An 18,720-nucleotide genomic window follows, 5' to 3' on the forward strand; every position below is an offset into this window, starting at 1 on the left:
CTTTTTACTAAACATGTATGAGCAGGAGTACACACACACACACACACACACACACACACACACACACACACACACACACAGAATGCCTTACACCATATCCCCAGGGAAGCCTTTTCTCCCTAGAAGCATTCTCATCTGTTCCCTGCGTTTATCTCGCCACCACAAACCTTTAGATGAGGGCGGAATTGCTCTTTACCAGAGAAAGTTAGAGAACCCTGCGTTAGAAATGACAAAGCAAGGTACTGACAACGGCGTCTTCCAAACAAGTCTTTAATTTACTTGGACAAGGAAAGAAGTTGTTTCTATCCTCCTTTTGACTTTTAACTTCCCCCCCACCCCCCACCAGCTTTCTCAAGCATCTGAGAAAAATAAGAGCAGATACACAAAAGGAGGAGATAAAAACTTCACAGTCAAAGCTCTTTATTTCTCTTTTTATTTGCGTTGGTAATGCTAAGTCCTATTGACTAGCAAGGTCTAGGTGCGTGGAAAGCTTAATGTCTTGCCCAGCGGTCCTTGGAATCATATAGTAGTGAGTGCCAGTCCGGAGCCGAGCCATCCATCAATCCCAAGTGGTTCTTTTTAAGCTTTAATGGTGGTGAAACAGGGCTGCCCGTCAGCAACCTCTCCCCAGCCCCATAGGCTCCCTCGGTGCCTGGCTTCTCCCAAACAGCTTCTTGTATCTCCAACTTTCTTCCGGTCCACATCCTTCCCATTCATCCTGTGACTGGTTCTTTCAAAGTCGTTCTGTTCTCTCCAACAAGGGCAGAGTAAGACTGAGTTTACCAGAAAAACAATGACTGCGAAGGGTTTTGTTACCGAGAGAATTTCTCTACCTACACGGTGAAACACATTTTAAGCCAGTAAAAGTTGAGACCCTCACAAGATTATCTGAGTCAGCTCTATTTCAGGCAGATGTGCTTTCTAAATCACACATCAGAGTTATTTAGCTCCCTGCCCACCCAGTCCTCCAGTTTTTGTTTACATTTCTGGTCCATTTATCTTCACTTTTCAACATACTCCGTTTGCAGAGCTCTATCTAATGGCAAGTACAGTTGCATGATTATTAGCTACACACTCTGCCTTTTTGACTGTTAAACCAAAGCCTTTTATAGTTATGAAAGCCAAGATCTCATGGCTTAGCTATGCTGTGAAAATCTGTTAATTTTACTTGAAATTATTTTAGTATTTGTTTATCTTTCCAGCTTACAAACAAGATGTAAAATTGAAATTTGAATGTGAGGTGTCATGACCCATATATTTGAATCTCTCAGTGACCTTTATACTCAAAAATTGTCCGTCTGGCTACTCATAAATAAATGGCCCATTTTGTCTGTGCCTGAATGTATCACAATTAATGTATCATAATTTTTCACTTATAATGTCATTATTAAGCTTTATTATTCTGAAGATGGTTTTTCTAATAGCCAACAATGCAGAATCCCGAAAGTTAACTTCTCCCACAAGAGTAGGCATGGGGGTGGGGGGAGGGTTTAAAGCTTTTTTTTTTTTAATTAATTACTTAATTTTTATTTTTGGCTGTGTTGGGTCTTCGTTTCTGTGTGTGGGCTTTCTCTAGTTGCAGCAAGCGGGGACCGCTCTTCATCGCTGTGCGCGGGCCTCTCACTATCACGGCCTCTTGTTGCAGAACACAGGCTCTAGTCATGCAGGCTCAGTAGTTGTGGCTCACAGGCCTAGTTGCTCTGCGGCATGTGGGATTCTCCCAGACCAGGGCTCGAACCCTTGTCCCCTGCATTAGCAGGCAGATTCTGAACCACTGTGCCACCAGGGAAGCCCTAAAGCTTTAGTCTGCAGTAGCCCCTGAAGAGCTTCCTTTCTTACTGATGAGGTCTGTTTAAGCTAGGATGGAGTGCATCTGGGTATTTCTTAGTGAGATGCAGAGGTGCTAGGGAAGGAGGGAGTAGAATTTGGAGAGATGGATCCTGTTTCAGAATTTCGCCTCCTTGGGAAACTGCCTTTTTGGGTGGTGACGTTTCTCTCAGTGATGATGAAGGAAAAGGTAGTTAAGTTTAATAGAAGCACTGTGTGTTCTGCAGGGACCCTCAGTTTACAAGTATAGGGGTGAGTAATTAAAGGTAATGAAAGGGTTGGTTTCTAAACAAAGACTGGTGGTAGCTGCCTTTCTCAGACGGTGTTTGTGGGAAAAATGTCATTTGTACATCAGTTTCTTAACACTTGTGCTTCTTCGACACACACATTCTCATCCAGTTAACATACAACAAACTCCCAGGAAACATCTGTCATCTTCTTTTATGTAAATATGTCCTTTTGTGCATCCATCTATTTAGACACAAATAGAAAGTTTGCTACTGCCTGGATGTTTTTTTAAAAAAGTGCTTAGCAAAGGAGGTACTCCAACCCCGTGGGTTCTAGAAAGAAAACAAACAAGATTCTGAACAATCACTAGTTTTTCCCAGCAGGTAACTGATGGTGGCAATGAAAGGTATATGAGTTTTGGGTAAGGGCTGAGAGGACTCTGCTTTACTGTTCAATACTCTTCTGCTATATCTGGAAAGGAACTTAGAAACGTCTTTTCTTATTTCAGGCATTCTCAATTCATCTATTTTTTTGTCTTGTTATGTTAAAAAAAGAGGTTGTCTATTTCACTTTGAGATGATTGTTTTGCAGGCAGGGTCAGCTTATACAATTATGAAATCAGGAATAAACTAGGAATTAGTGAGCCATTAAATTCATTGTGCTTTACCTGATCAATTTTTAGAAATGTACTTTTAAGTGTTTCTTTTAGTTGAGTAATGCATAAAACATATTCTTGTAAAGAATCATGTAATACAGAAGTATGTAAAGTGAAAACCTTCCCATTCCCCCAACTTTACCTTGCTGTTCTACTTCTTTCCCTAAGATAAAGCCACTTTTCACAATGTGACTATGTCCTTTCTGAGGCTTTTCTTTGCATACCAAGTCTTGTATAATACATATGCAAATATATAGTTTTAGAAGCACATTGAATCAGGATAAACACTTTGTTTTGTACTTGCTTTTTTCACTTAATAGTATGTTAGGATTTTTCCAGGCCATTACAAGGCCGCCCACCCCATCTCAGTCTTTTTATTAGCTTCTTAATAACATGGTACTTTTGGAATTGGTACCATACTTTATCTGTTTTCCTGTTAATGGACAATTATATTGTATCAGTTTTTTCTTTTTGCCTTTGCAAGCCTTATTGAATTAATATTCTTCCACATTTATTTATGTACATGAAGGTGTGTTTTGTAGGATAGATATTTATAACTAGGATTATTGGGCGAAGGGGATGAAAATTTATGTTTTGAATAGTATCATCAAATTACCTGCTTAATATTGGCTGTTCCAGTTTTTCTTGGTCGACTCAACAAAGGATGAGAATATTTTTCCTAAAATCTAATAGAAATCAGCAATATTTAAAATGTTTGCCAATCTAGTGGTGGAAAATATTTTCCTGTGCATTTCCCAAAATACTACTGAGCCTGAGAACTTTTCCATATATTTATTAGCCATTTGTACTTTTTTGGTCATTTTCTGTTTCTTAGTTTTGTTTATTTTTCTACTGAGTCTTGATGAGCATTTTTCAGTTCCTATGGCATGATCTGGGCCCAGGTATTGGTCCAGTTTTAAGTGGCCATGAGAGACTCATGTTTATCATGGTGCAAAAGGGGACTTTCTAAATGAGGCTGGAGCTCATCTTCCGTCTTGTAGGCAGTTCTATTTTATTTATTTTTAAAAATAAAATTTATTACATATTTCCTGTTAAAAAATAATCAATACAGCAAGACCATGGCAGAATGAGGGTTGGGTAAGGGTTCCTAATTTGTTGACAATTGCAGACTTGGGAATGTGCAATATTTGTGCTATGGTAGGGGTGTAGCTGGGTAATTTACCAGGAATTACAGGACTAGAAAAAATAAACCATATAGGTGAATCAATAAATGCATAGCATTATTATTATCATTTTGTTGATATTGATTGACTTAGGCTACTTATGTTTCAAAACAAGATGAATACACATTATGGGATATTTTTTAAAAATAAAGAAAACTAGAAAGAAGTGGGAAATAAATCACTTAGATTATCTCTACCCCAAAATGATATTTTCCCTTTAAATAGAAGGTTATATAGCTAGGAACATATGAAATAGATACGTTTTATGTCTTTTGTGTATTTAAATAAGTTTCTAATTGAACCCTTGAAAAGGAACTACAGTGGTCTGAAGTCATAAGCCAAGTTTGTGTTCCTTAAGGTTTGTCTAGTTCTTTTTTCATTATTGATGGGTAGTTGAAATTCATTGCCAATAAATGGTAAATCAATGGAAGATGAGACATTGTCAATTTTTGCCTTACATAAAATTTTTCAAGAAATTGAAATTTTCCCCAGCTTAGGAATAACTGTGAAGCTCTGGCCAGATCTTTTTACTGATTGACATAAAGATTGTGGTTTAAAAATAGATCATCTTCATTTTGTGTGTGTGTGTGAAATAGCTTACATTTTAAGAATTAAAGAGATAGAACTTTAAAGGTCAAGTTAAGAAATTCATTTTGATGGTTGACGAGAATTTCAAATACACAATTACAAAACGTATATTTATTCGTATATTTAGAATATCTAATGTAGTTGCCCACTTTAACTGGCTGTATAATGGGCCACCTCATTTCTTATCTGACAAAGAATGCCGTAAGTACAGACAGTATTGTGAAACCAGAGGTCTTAGGTTTCCATACCACAAACTTAGGCTGTTTCTAGAAATGTTTAGATTGACCATAGCACTATGACTTAATTTTGTTATAAAGTCTGGTACAAGACCTTCCTTTAGGGTCTAGCGTAAAGGTGAATATGTTGGGAACCAGTGTCTCTGGTCAAACATTTATTTTCTATTTGAATTTTAGGTGGTTAAACAAATTTGGATCAGCTATAATCCATCTTGAATCCACTACAAAGGATGAAGGTATGTTCTATTTTCAATTTCTGAAAATTTAGCAAGAATATTAGAATAGGGTGAAAATACAATGTCATGTTCTATGTAGTCTTGTTCTAATGAACCATACTTTGTTATTTAAAATTATCTGAAAATATGTATAGACAGACATAGACACACAGGCTCACCAACATGGAATAGAGCTTCCCATGCTGGCTAAGAACGCTTTTCACACTTCACCCACACATTAGCAGCTGTAGGCTTCACTGGGATCTCAACCAATTGCCAATGCAAATGTTTTATTGCCCCACTTACTGAATTCTTACTCATAGACGTGATCTCGTCATGTTCGAGACAGATAACTTTCAGCCCACTGTTTCCTCTCTGATATTTTAGTATTTCCACCAGGTGTGTGCTGAGACTAATTACCCTAAGTTTGTACCAGGAGCCTGAATGTCAGATTGGGACAGAGGCTGTATTTTTAGCTCAGTCTGTAGCTTTCAGGGTTCAAAAGCTACAAGAGTCTAATTCTTCTTAATGATGAAGTTACTCCTTAATATTGAGAAGAAAGAGGATTTAGGTGCCAGGGTCACAGAGCTGACACTATTTCTGAAATGCTCAGACTACATAAAACTTGGAAATTGTAAGTAGGGAGTTATATCTTTGGAGAACAAAATCATAAAATCTTAAATTTAGAAATGAAAAAGTGGCAACTTGATTTAAAACAATAAAGAAGCGTAATGCAATACTGTGAAACCAGTGTCCTAATCATCTCCTTGGTCTTCTTTTCCATAAAATAAACACCCATTATATATTTGAAGTATATTTATAGATTGTGAGCAAAAAGTAACTACACAAAACCCTTCTCCTTTTCCTGGTATGTAAGGCCTTCTATGATATGGCCTCAAGCAACCTTTCAGCTTTGTTTTCCACCCTGTCCCGTAGGGGACTCCGAATACTTGGCTCAGTCTGTGTCCTCAGCCTGGTACTCCCATTACTCTGTGTGCACCATTGATGGTTTACTTATCCTGCCATTTTCAGCTCATTAAGATTCCTGTGCTCAAAATTAATCACTACTGATCTTATGCTCCCTTAGTGTATGACTCACACCTCTTTTGAGGAATTAGTTTCATTTTCCCTGAGCTATGGTTAGTCGTCTTTCTGCTTATTGGACACTCTTTGAGGGCAGAAACCCTCACAGAGGGAAAGTCTTATATATCAGGTAGCTCACTAGATAAGTGCTTTCTGAATTGGGTTGGAAATGCAATAGCCAGATGGAGAAGAACCTCTGCTCATGCATTATGGAATAAGTGATGACAGTGCTGAAACATTCAGCGCTTTCCTTTTTGTTATAGAATGCTACAGTGAGAGTGAACAGGAAGATCCCGAAATAGCTGTCGAGACACGACCCCCTCATTACTCTGCGGAGACTCTCTCTCCTTTGGTACGTACCGTCGTAATTGGTCTGTTGGTCATCGATCAAGTGTGTGGATGTCGTTCCTTCCAGTTGGGTAGAAACTACCTTGACTAATACATTTTTAGAGGACGCTAAGTTAAGGTACTCGCCAAAGAGCAAGTGCAGTTCTCAGGGCGCTGATTTTGAGCCTTCTCCATAGCAACCCATTTATATGACAAATTCGGTGCATTTATGTGTGACCCACGGATGTATTATGCTCAGAGGGTTCATGGTAATGCAAAGGACTTCTAGGTAATGGGCCAATGCTTGCAAAGATTTGTTTTATAATGTTTATTTATATCCTACTTGTTCTCAGAAAGAATTGAAAATACCTTGCCTAGGTGCATGCACTCTAACGATGTAAAATGAATGTAAAGGGGATGAAGGCAATAACATGAAGAGAAAATTAGAAGCAGAAAGAGAGCAGGAAGCCAGGAGTGGGGTTGGTGCATTAAATCTGGGTATGGAATGATTCAGTCTATTTACTAGAGAGAAGTCCAAGCTTGAGTCTAAGCTTTGGAAGCATCCAGTGTAAGTTCAGGTTATTAATGGACGTTAAGACTATGGAGAGTTGCTTTATATTTGGATGTTCATGGACATTATAGCGACGGCATGTAGAAGGAGTCAAGCAGAGATCTTTGGCGAGGTTGATTTATGGCTTTTATACCTACCATATACCAGCACTTATATAGGTACTTTAAATATATAATCATTTACTTCCCTCAGATAACCCTGAAATGCAGTATTATTTAATCTGCATTTCCCTGATTACTAATGAGGTCAAGCATCTTTTCATGTATTTTTTGATATTTGGATTTTCTGTTCTGTTAAGCGTCTCAAGTCTTTTGTACATTTTTAGCTGTCTTACTACTATTATTTTGGATTTATAGGATTTCTTTATTAATCTGTACATTAGTCCTTTGTCAGTTAAAAATGAGGCAGATCTTCTTTCCCAGTCTATGGCTTTTATATTTTTTAAACTCTGTTTCTTTTTGTTGACAGATGCTCTTGATTTCTATGTGTCAGGTTTATCCATCACGTCCGTTGTGGTTGGTGTCTTTGTTTCTGGCTTACATATTGTTTCCTATTCCCAGGTCATGAGGACATAGATATTACTATCTCATTTCATGGATTAGGAAACAGAGGTTCAGAGAGGTAGAATGGCCTAGTCATACCCCCAGTAAATGGAGCACCTGAGATGGGAACCCCGGTCTGTCTAGCTTTATAGCATATGCTCCTTCCATTCTACTATGACACTCGTTCATCCATGGACCCGAATAACTATAAGTTCTGATAGGTTACTGAAACTCCTTCACTTACCAGACCTCTTCTGCCAGAATTTTCTGTTTTGTGTGATAAGGTTTTCAATCTTTATTTGCCAGTTCCTGGGTTTAAGGTGTTAATATCATTTAAATAATGACTTCTACTGTTTTTATCTGCTGCCAGTGGGGAATTGTGGTCACTTTTCTAATTTATTTGGCTAGCAGCTGAGACCAGAAATAAATAGTTATTGAATGAATATTTATTAAAAATCTATTAAATAGGATTAGCCAAAGTTAAGCAAGACATAAATAAAATTAAACTTTGGTAAAACGTCGACCAGTTTTTGCACTAGATTTACAGTATAGCCTCTTTTAATATAGTTTTCCCTTGAAGTAGTCTATCTCTTCTTTTAAAATCAGTTTCTGCATTTGGAAAAAATGAAATAGATGTGCCTTGCTGGCTTAATAGAGAAGCCTGTGTTTCTGTTTAGTTTCTTTTTGCCTTCATCTCTGTTTCTCTGTGTCTCTCCATTTTTGTCTGTCTCTTATATGATTTAGTTTTGTTCTAAAATACTGTGATTTTCAGTTTTATAATGGCAAACTATATCACAGATTACAAAGAACATTGTCAGGCATCTAGAACTCTACTGGATGAAAGTAAAAGCAACAAAGTTGTCTTCTTAGATGAAGGATCATGGCTCAATTGCATTATACAATGATAGTCTTACATAATGTTAGAGTAGGAGCTCAGAGAATGCTTGTTTCCAAACAAATAAATGAAGGGATGGATGTGAGACCAGTAGGTTAGGTCATTGAATTGGGAGCATTCTTTAGAATGTCATTCTAAATGTCAATCAAATGTTATTCCTTAAAGTTCTAAGAAGTTAAGCATTTTTTTGAAGACCACTAAGGCTAACATTATTCTTTCTGAAGAAATGTATTAGAAATAGATAAATGTTGAACAGTTAGATTTTATTTTCCTTAGAAACAGAGTATGTTGTTCCCACTCACGTATTTCCCAGGCAGATTTTGTTTTCTCTTGTTTCTGAAAAACAGACATGCCAGACACTTGGTTAAAACAACATTTAAGCTTTTTTATCTAAACAGATGAAATTTTAAAAATCGTGGTAACTTTTATCCAGAGCATGAAGCAGCTTATTGTTTTGGCTCAATCTGGCGTAGGCTAGCCATGACTGAGCTATACAAGCCTAGGCAAGAAAACAAAACAAAACAAAACAAAAACCAAAAACACCCAAACCTTTCCTAAGTTCTTGCTTTTAAAAAAATTTTTGGGTAATGAACTTTCATTTTGGAATGATGAATTCAAAAGTATAAGATCATACTATTCTGGAAAATTATAAAATCTCAAACTAAAAGTTTAATTCTGTGTGTAGTCATTTTGATTGCTCTAAAGATAAACAGTAAGACTTCAGCACCAGACCAATTTGGACCTGTTTCTAATGGGTGGGACCACATTCTGCAGAGAATAAAGAACATTACAGGGTCTCCTTTGAGTCAACAACAGATTTCTCTTTATGTCTTTCCTTCTTGAGAAAGCTCCACAGGATGGATAGTGAAAAGAACATCCGTTTATTTACAGAGAAATTAAAAATGGAGAGTTTTTCCACAGGCTCAAAACAGATGGAACTCTGTAGGTTTCACTTTGGAAGATCCTTTGTGGAAATCACTACCTGTGATTCCTTGAAACTCACAAAAGAGCAAAAAAGGAACTGACTTCAATTACATTTCCAGCTCATTAATTTTATATGTTATAAAGTGATTTAAGAGATCAAAGATCATTAAAAATTTGTTACAAATATTTTCCCCCTAAGTTTAATTTTTAAAAAGTGTCTGATAACTTGAGCTGTGCTTATATGCTTATTCATTCATTTAACAAATATTTATTGAGAGCTACTATTCTAAATAGTACTTGGGACACAACAGTAAATGAACAAAGATTCATTTCTTCATGTAGCCAAACTTCTGGTTGAGGGAGACTGAAAATAAACAATCAACATAAGTAAATTGTCTGCTAGGTCAGTAGAAGAAGTGGAGCTGAAGGGGTCAGGACAGTTTGTGACAATGAATAGGGGAACCAGGATAGGCCTGAGTGAGAGTTGAAATCTGAGCAAAACTCTTGAAAGGTGGTGTAAGAGTCAGTCAGGTGGATATTCAGGGAAGGTGTTTTCCAAGCAAAGGGAGCAGTTAGAGTCCAGATCTCCTTGGTGCATAGATGACAATGCAAAGAGGACAGTATGGCTGGAACAGGGTGAACCAAGGTGAGAGTTGCAGGAAATGAGGTTGGAGGATAATTGTGTCCATATGTATGGGGCCTGTGGACCATTAAGGACTTTGATGTTTTGAGTTCCTTAGCCTTTGGAAGTTTTGATCAGAAGAGTGATGTGACTGGATCTCCATTTTAAAAGGGCCACTCATGCTGCTGTGGGGAGAGACCCTGTGGCATAGGGGGAAAGTATAGAAGCAAAGAAGTCTAAGGGGGAGTGTGCAGTAATCTAGTGCAGTGAACGTGATGACTGGGATGAGGTCATAGTTGAGAAATGGAATGGTTGGATTTTGAATGTAGTTGGAAGGTAGACCTACAGATGGATCAGATATGAGAGAAGATAAATATCCCAGTTTTAAGCAGCTCATGCAGATTATTTTAACATGAGAGTCCTTATATATATATATATATATATATTTTTTTTTTTTTTTTTTTTTTTGAGGTGTGTGGGCCTCTCACTGTTGTGGCCTCTCCCATTGCGGAGCACAGGCTCCGGACACGCAGGCTCAGCGGCCATGGCTCACGGGCCCAGCCACTCAGCGGCATGTGGGATCTTCCCGGACCGGGGCACAAACCCGTGTCGCCTGCATCGGCAGGCGGACTCTCAACCACTGCGCCACCAGGGAAGCCCTAGTTCTTATATTTTGATGCTTTTTCAGAAGTACAATTCCTTTATATCCAAAGGATGGGAAAAAAACCCTGTGTACTCTGGCCCATTGGCCAGAGGTCAAAGATTAAACACAAAAAGGGGTAAAATCAATTTTAGAAATACAAATTTAATCTTAGTAGGATGGCTCTTGCACAGTTGTTTACTAAAAGACATGTTCTTTCGATACGTGTACTATGATAAAATAATAGAAATGCTTTCAAGTGAGATAGTTGGATGAAAAGTTGTTAGTGAGTACATATACTTACAAAGAAAAGGTAGAAAGAAAAATTCACCCTCTGTCCTCAAGATGCAAAACATTTTCTTAAGCTCTATGGTTGAGCACTTAACTGATTTTAAGATTTTTCTAAAATTAGATTTTACATTTCGCCTCTTGCTTTAACGGTTCATCTTCTGGCCGTCAGTCACAGGCAGAGGGGCTGTCCGGCAACCTCTCCCGGGCCTCCATGTTGTTTGCCCCTGCCCCAGTTGGGGTTTGCACTAGCTCTTGCCCAGGCTATTTTGAAATCGCAGCCTCTTTTTTTTTTTTTTGTCTCTAATCTCTCTTTCCTCTTAATAAAACCACTTCCAAATTAGTCTTCCTAATGTGCAGTTCTGATAAATTGATTCAACAACAAAAGACCTTTCAGTGAATCCTCATTGCTTATCAAATTAATCCTCAATTCATTGGCTTGGTATTTCAGGCCCTTGGGCTTACTTCTAACTGCCATGACAGTCTTGTTGCTGATTTCTCCTTTTTCATCAGCCCAGTAAACTGCCCCCTATTTCCCCAAAGCTTTCCAGACGTTTCTGCTCCTGTACCTATATTTACAAAGTTTCTCCACTTGCAGGAACCATTCACTCTCACCCCAATTCCACCTTCTAAATATCTTTCAAGACTGGTTTAAATGTGACTTCTTTCATTAAACCTTCCCTGGTCCTCTGAGACAGGAGGATCTTTCCTTCTTCTAAACTCTTTATATTTCTATAGTGCATTTTCTGGGATACTTTTTTCATGGTGTTAGTCTCTGCCTTGAATTATAGATTTTGTGTATCTGGTTTATTTATCTAATGATTAAATTCTTAAGGTTAGAGGCAGTGTCCAATATCTTTTTCTTTACCTGCAACGTCTATGACCTTGTCTAACACATATTTGAACCTAATTAAATATTTATTTAATGGATTGATAAATGGGCGCGTGGGTGACGATTGTCGCTTCCTCCACTTCCTCCACAGATCTTCAGCTATACAAATATTCCCCCATGTGAATTAGAAAGTTACTTTACACTTGTCTAGTGATTTCACTTGGCTTTCAGAACGATGACTTCATTCGACTCATAGAAGTCCTGTCTTTTACAAATGAAGTCAAGTGCCAGCGAAGTAAATAGAACTGTCTTAAGTAACCTTTGCAAGCTTAAGTTTACCTTTTATTACGAATATCTTTTATGTTCTCTCATTTGCTCTTTTTGATAATCTAAGGCAGACAAACCACTGACAATTTTTTTTTTTCTGTATCAACCACGTGCCAGGTATTTTTCAAAGAAGGGGATGCTGAACTGAGCTGGACAGTCTCTTCCTTGGAGCATCTTAAGTTCTAAGTTGAAGAAAAGTCACAATAATTTGTAATTCAAACAGTCTAAGTACTGATAAATGCTATGAAGAAGCATTAACTGGGGCAGTGTTCTAGGGAGTGGCTGGGGTTGAGGTTGGGGAGGATATTGCTTTGCTTACGACCCTCAGGGAAGAGCCTGCTAAGGAGGTGATATTTGACTTGAGAATGAAGTGATGGGAAGGAGTCAGCCCACCCCAAATCCACAGAGTGAGCTTTTCAGGCAGAAGGAACCAGAGATGTGCTCAAGGAACAGAAAGAAGACCATGTGGTTGGAAAGGAGAGGGAAGGGGAGGTTGAAGGAGATGTTGCTGGAGAGGTAGGTAGGGGTCCATGTGGGTTGTCTTGGCTATAATGATGACTATGGATATTCTACTCATGATGGGCAGTCACTGGAGGATTTTCAGCAGGACAATACTATGATGCATTTTCTGCTTTAGAAATGCTCTAGCTATTGTTTGGTGGATGGACTGGGGTAGGGAGGGGTTGGGTAATGGTAGAAGCAGGAAGTCAGTAAGCTAGGACCTGGAAGCAAAGTGGTTTCTCCAAGGCCACTTGGATACTAAAGATTGGAGTGAGGAATGGATGGTCTGCAGCTCATTGCCCAAGGTCATGCAGAAGGCCAGTGACAGAGGGGGCAGTATACCATACAAAGTCTTCGGGTTTTCAGAATAATGTTTCTACTAGCATAAGGTGGAATTATAAACACAATACCTCCTAGGGCTTAACAGCACTTGGTTAGTTTGTTTTCATTAATATGGCCAATGGAAGGAAAGAACAGCTGTGTACTTTCCTTTTTTTCTCATTTGGTTGTATTTTGTTTAGTCTTTTATTTTTTCATATACTTTGACTAATGTTGCTTAAGATTTATACGCTGACTCACTCCTTTCTAGTTACAGGCTTTTGGTGGCCATTTTCAACTCTTTTTTTCCCCATTTTAAACTTGTGTTTTAAAAACAATTCAGAGAAAAGAATTTTAGAGCTAATCAGCTTTTGAACTAAGCTTCTTCAATGAATAAAAATCTCTTATACAGAAAATGGAGAAAAGCAATATTGATTCTTTTATTTAATCATGTACATACTCTCCTCATTAAAACTAAGATTTTTTAAATGTCTTTCATTTTCTCATTAAAAAAATAAAAATTTGAAGCCCAAATGTTCTGAAATAAGTGAAGCCACATACAATTATTAATGTCTAATAAATAAAATAATTTTCTTTGAGATTCTGAGAATACTTTGTGGGAGTATTTGCACTGCAATCAGTAATGGTCACCCTGGATCCCAGGATTAGGAGAAATCATCCACAGCAACTTCACAGAGAACTTCAGGGTGCTCCTGAGTAAGAGACTGAACTGCTCTGGGCTGTTTGCCTTCACATAGCTGGTTTTCTAGACCAGTCTTTGTAGCACTAATTTATTACCAACTAGCTATTTAATTTATTAATTTACTAAGGTCAGGCACAAATGCAAAAAAATGGAGATGCAAAAATGATTAAAAGCAGCCTGCTCTCAAGTAACTCACCGAAAAAGAGGAACAAATCCATCAGCAATTACAGTATTAGTTGACAAAATGATACTCTACCTGGTGTGATAGAAGTAAGCCCAGGAGCACGGGAAAAGATACCTACCTCGCCCTGAGGCCACTGGAGAAGGCTTCCTGGAGGAGGTGGCCCTTGAAGGTTGGGGTTGTGTGAGCCATGCAGGGGTGGGCTGGAGAGGAGAGACTGTCGCTCCTTTCTACCTTCATGTGATTTGCAGTGGGGAGTTTTCTGGGTGTGTAACTTGGATGGTTCCTAGAGGCACTGAGCTAAAGGTTCTCTGTTTGCCTTATGGCTATGAATAGCTAGAGAATGGTAGAAATAATAAAGCAGGATTTAGCTTTAGTAAACCACAGGGTTTATAAAGCACATTCCCCTATCGATCCTCTGTAACTGCACTCCAGGTAACCTTTGATTTGTGTCAATCTCTCTTCTAACGAAAACTCCCTCTGACCTGGTACACACCATCCTTTTCTCATGTTGTTTTTCCTTCTCTCTGGTTCTTTTCCTTATGTCTTTTTCCGCCCCTCGCTCTTCTTTTCTCCGTTTGAAAACCAACTTTATACGTGGTGCTAGAGAAAGTGGGCTGGAAGCATTGGCTGTGTGTTTGAGGAGTACCACAAGTAGAAATACACTCCCCTGAAATTTCTGATGCTCATTGAATGTGTCTTTCCTCAGTCTTTTAAGCAGAATTTTGAGGTTTAAAAAGGCTTATGGAAAGTGCTGCAGCAACAGCTTTTTTGCACAAATAGCCCATTTTGCTATAATCAAATTACAGTAGTATCAGCAGGAGAAACAGGAAAAGCTCATGTTTGGTCTCTTTTCAGAAAAGGAAGCTGATCCCACTGAAGCCAAGTTTTACTAAAATAGCTCACAATAGGGAACTGTGTCAGGACTGGGCCTGAATGGGTAATTTTGTTAGCATTTATTCCGTAGATCCTGCTAACGAGTAAACAAGTCTTGGCATTTATTTGGACAGTTTGGTAGGGGGTGCATTACCTCCTCTGGGTAGCTAGGGTTTTTTTTTTTTTTTTTTTTTTTAAACATCTTTATTGGGGTATAATTGCTTTACAATGGTGTGTTAGTTTCTGCTTTATAACAAAGTGAATCAGCTATACATATACATATGTTCCCATATGTCTTCCCTCTTGCGTCTCCCTCCCTCCCACTCTCCCCATCCCACCCTTCCAGGCTGTCACAAAGCACCGAGCTAATATCCCTGTGCCTTGCGGCTGCTTCCCCCCAGCTATCTACCTTACTACGTTTGTTAGTGTGTATATGTCCATGACTCTCTCTCGCCCTGTCAAAACTCACCCCTCCCCCTCCCCATACCCTCAAGTCCGTTCTCCAGTAGGTCTGCGTCTTTATTCCTATCTTACCCCTAGGTTCTTCATGACATTTTTTTCCCTTAAATTCCATATATATGTGTTAGCATACGGTATTTGTCTTTTTCTTTCTGACTTACTTCACTCTGTATGACAGACTCTAGGTCTATCCATCTCATTACAAATAGCTCAATTTCATTTCTTTTTAAGGCTGAGTAATATTCCATTGTGTATATGTGCCACATCTTCTTTATCCATTCATCCGATGATGGGCGCTTAGGTTGTTTCCATGTCCTGGCTATTGTAAATAGAGCTGCAATGAACATTTTGGTACCTGACTCTTTTTGAATTTTGGTTTTCTCAGGGTATATGCCAAGTAGTGGGATTGCTGGGTCATATGGTAATTCTATTTGTAGTTTTTTAAGGAACCTCCATACTGTTCTCCACAGTGGCTGAACCAATTCACATTCCCACCAGCAGTGCAAGAGTGTCCCCTTTTCTCCACACCCTCTCCAGCATTTATTGTTTCTAGATTTTTTGATGATGGCCATTCTGACTGGTGTGAGATGATATCTCATTGTAGTTTTGATTTGCATTTCTCTAATGATTAATGATGTTGAGCATTCTTTCATGTGTTTGTTGGCATTCTGTATATCTTCTTTGGAGAAATGTCTATTTAGTTCTTCTGCCCATTTTTGGATGGGGTTGTTTGTTTTTTTGTTATTGAGCTGCATGAGCTGCTTGTAAATTTTGGAGATTAATCCTTTGTCAGTTGCTTCATTTGCAAATGTTTTCTCCCATTCTGAGGGTTGTCTTTTGGTCTTGGTTATGGTTTCCTTTGCTGTGCAAAAGCTTTGAAGTTTCATTAGGTCCCATTTGTTTATTTTTGTTTTTATTTCCATTACTCTAGGAGGTGGGTCAGAAAGGATCTTGCTGTGATTTATGTCATAGAGTGTTCTTCCTATGTTTTCTTCTAAGAGTTTGATAGTTTCTGGCCTTACATTTAGGTCTTTAATCCATTTTGAGCTTATTTTTGTGTATGGTGTTAGGGAGTGATCTAATCTCATACTTTTACATGTACCTGTCCAGTTTTCCCAGCACCATTTATTGAAGAGGCTGTCCTTTCTCCACTGTACATTCCTGCCTCCTTTATCAAAGATAAGGTGTCCATATGTGCGTGGGTTTATCTCTGGGCTTTCTATCCTGTTCCACTGATCTATCTTTCTGTTTTTGTGCCAGTACCATACTGTCTTGATTACTGTTGCTTTGTAATATAGTCTGAAGTCAGGGAGCCTTATTCCTCCAGCTCCTTTTTTCGTTCTCAAGATTGCTTTGGCTATTCGGGGTCTTTTGTGTTTCCATATAAATTGTGAAATTTTTTGTTCTAGTTCTGTGAAAAATGCCAGTGGTAGTTTGATAGGGATTGCATTGAATCTGTAGATTGCTTTGGGTAGTAGAGTCATTTTCACAATGTTGATTCTTCCCATCCAAGAACATGGTATATCTCTCCATCTATTTGTATCATCTTTAATTTCTTTCATCAGTGTCTTATAATTTTCTGCATACAGGTCTTTCGTATCCTTAGGTAGGTTTATTCCTAGATATTTTATTCTTTTTGTTGCAATGGTAAATGGGAGTGTTTTCTTGATTTCACTTTCAGATTTTTCATCATTAGTATATAGGAATGCCAGAGATTTCTGTGCATTAATTTTGTATCCTGCTACTTTACCAAATTCATTGATTAGCTCTAGTAGTTTTCTGGGAGCATCTCTAGGATTCTCTATGTATAGTATCATGTCATCTGCAAACAGTGACAGCTTTACTTCTTCTTTTCCGATTTGGATTCCTTTTATTTCCTTTTCTTCTCTGATTGCTGTGGCTAAAACTTCCAAAACTATGTTGAATAAGAGTGGTGAGAGTGGGCAACCTTGTCTTGTTCCTGATCTTAGTGGAAATGCTTTCAGTTTTTCACCATTGAGGATGATGTTTGCTGTGGGCTTGTCATATATGGCTTTTATTATGTTTAGGAAAGTTCCCTCTATGCCTACTTTCTGGAGGGTTTTTATCATAAATGGGTGTTGAATTTTGTCGAAAGCTTTCTCTGCATCTATTGAGATGATCATATGGTTTTTCTCCTTCAATTTGTTAATATGGTTTATCACATTGATAGATTTGCGTATATTGAAGAATCCTTGCATTCCTGGAATAAACCCCACTTGATCATGGTGTATGATCCTTTTAATGTGCTGTTGGATTCTGTTTGCTAGTATTTTGTTGAGGATTTTTGCATCTATGTTCATCAGTGATATTGGCCTGTAGTTTTCTTTCTTTGTGACATCCTTGTCTGGTTTTGGTATCAAGGTGATGGTGGCTTCGTAGAAGGAATTTGGGAGTGTTCCTCCCTCTGCTATATTTTGGAAGAGTTTGAGAAGGATAGGTGTTAGCTCTTCTCTAAACGTTTGATAGAATTCACCTGTGAAGCCATCTGGTCCTGGGCTTTTGTTTGTTGGAAGGTTTTTAATCACAGTTTCAATTTCAGTGCTTGTGATTGGTCTGTTCATATTTTCTATTTCTTCCTGATTCAGTCTTGGCAGGTTGTGCATTTCTAAGAATTTGTCCATTTCTTCCAGATTGTCCATTTTATTGGCATAGAGTTGCTTGTAGTAATCTCTCATGATTTTTTTTATTTCTGCAGTGTCAGTTGTTACTTCTCCTTTTTCATTTCTAATTCTATTGATTTGAGTCTTCTCCCTTTTTTTCTTGATGAGTCTGGCTAGTGGTTTATCTATTTTGTTTATCTTCTCAAAGAACCAGCTTTTAGTTTTATTGATCTTTGCTATTGTTTCCTTCATTTCTTTTTCATTTATTTCTGATCTGATTTTTATGATTTCTTTCCTTCTGCTAGCTTTGGGGTTTTTTTGTTCTTCTTTCTCTAATTGCTTGAGGTGCAAGGTTAGGTTGTTTATTCGAGATGTTTCCTGCTTCTTAAGGTGGGCTTGTATTGCTATAAACTTCCCCCTTAGAACTGCTTTTGCTGCATCCCATAGGTTTTGGGTCGTTGTGTCTCCATTGCCATTTGTTTCTAGGTATTTTTTTATTTCCTCTTTGATTTCTTCAGTGATCACTTCATTATTAAGTAGTGTATTGTTTAGCCTCCATGTGTTTGTATTTTTTAAAGATCTTTTCCTGTAATTGATATCTAGTCTCATGGCGTTGTGGTCAGAAAAGATACTTGATACAATTTCAGTTTTCTTAAATTTACCAAGGCTTGATTTGTGACCCAAGATATGATCTATCCTGGAGAATGTTCCATGAGCACTTGAGAAAAATGTGTATTCTGTTGTTTTTGGATGGAGTGTCCTATAAATATCAATTAAGTCCATCTTGTTTAATGTATCATTTAAAGCTTGTGTTTCCTTATTTATTTTCATTTTGGATGATCTGTCCATAGGTGAAAGTGGGGTGTTAAAGTCCCCTACTATGAATGTGTTACTGTTGATCTCCCCTTTTATGGTTGTTAGTATTTGCCTTATGTATTGAGGTGCTCCTATGTTGGGTGCATAAATATTTACAATTGTTATATCTTCTTCTTGGATCGATCCCTTGATCATTATGTAGTGTCCTTCTTTGTCCCTTTTAATAGTCCTTATTTTAAAGTCTATTTTGTCTGATATGAG

The 18,720-nt window shown here is 37.9% G+C and overlaps 2 protein-coding genes across 13 annotated transcripts in view; one reads left to right on the forward strand and one right to left on the reverse strand.

Annotated features, from left to right (window-relative positions):
* The window catches only part of IPCEF1 (interaction protein for cytohesin exchange factors 1), a 205,224-nt gene that overhangs the window by 152,931 nt on the left and 33,573 nt on the right, over nt 1-18,720 (forward strand). For all 12 annotated transcript variants that reach the window (XM_032650833.1, XM_032650838.1, XM_032650831.1 and 9 more), the window contains 2 exons: nt 4,896-4,954; nt 6,280-6,368. In XM_032650833.1, the coding sequence (XP_032506724.1) occupies nt 4,896-4,954; nt 6,280-6,368 (148 nt within the window). The remainder of the gene's footprint in view (nt 1-4,895; nt 4,955-6,279; nt 6,369-18,720) is intronic.
* The window catches only part of OPRM1 (opioid receptor mu 1), a 178,997-nt gene that overhangs the window by 49,100 nt on the left and 111,177 nt on the right, over nt 1-18,720 (reverse strand). The gene's annotated exons all lie outside the window — the stretch shown is intronic.

Source organism: Phocoena sinus, chromosome 12 (genome assembly GCF_008692025.1).
Source record: "Phocoena sinus isolate mPhoSin1 chromosome 12, mPhoSin1.pri, whole genome shotgun sequence".
In the NCBI taxonomy this organism is placed as follows: domain Eukaryota; kingdom Metazoa; phylum Chordata; class Mammalia; order Artiodactyla; family Phocoenidae; genus Phocoena; species Phocoena sinus.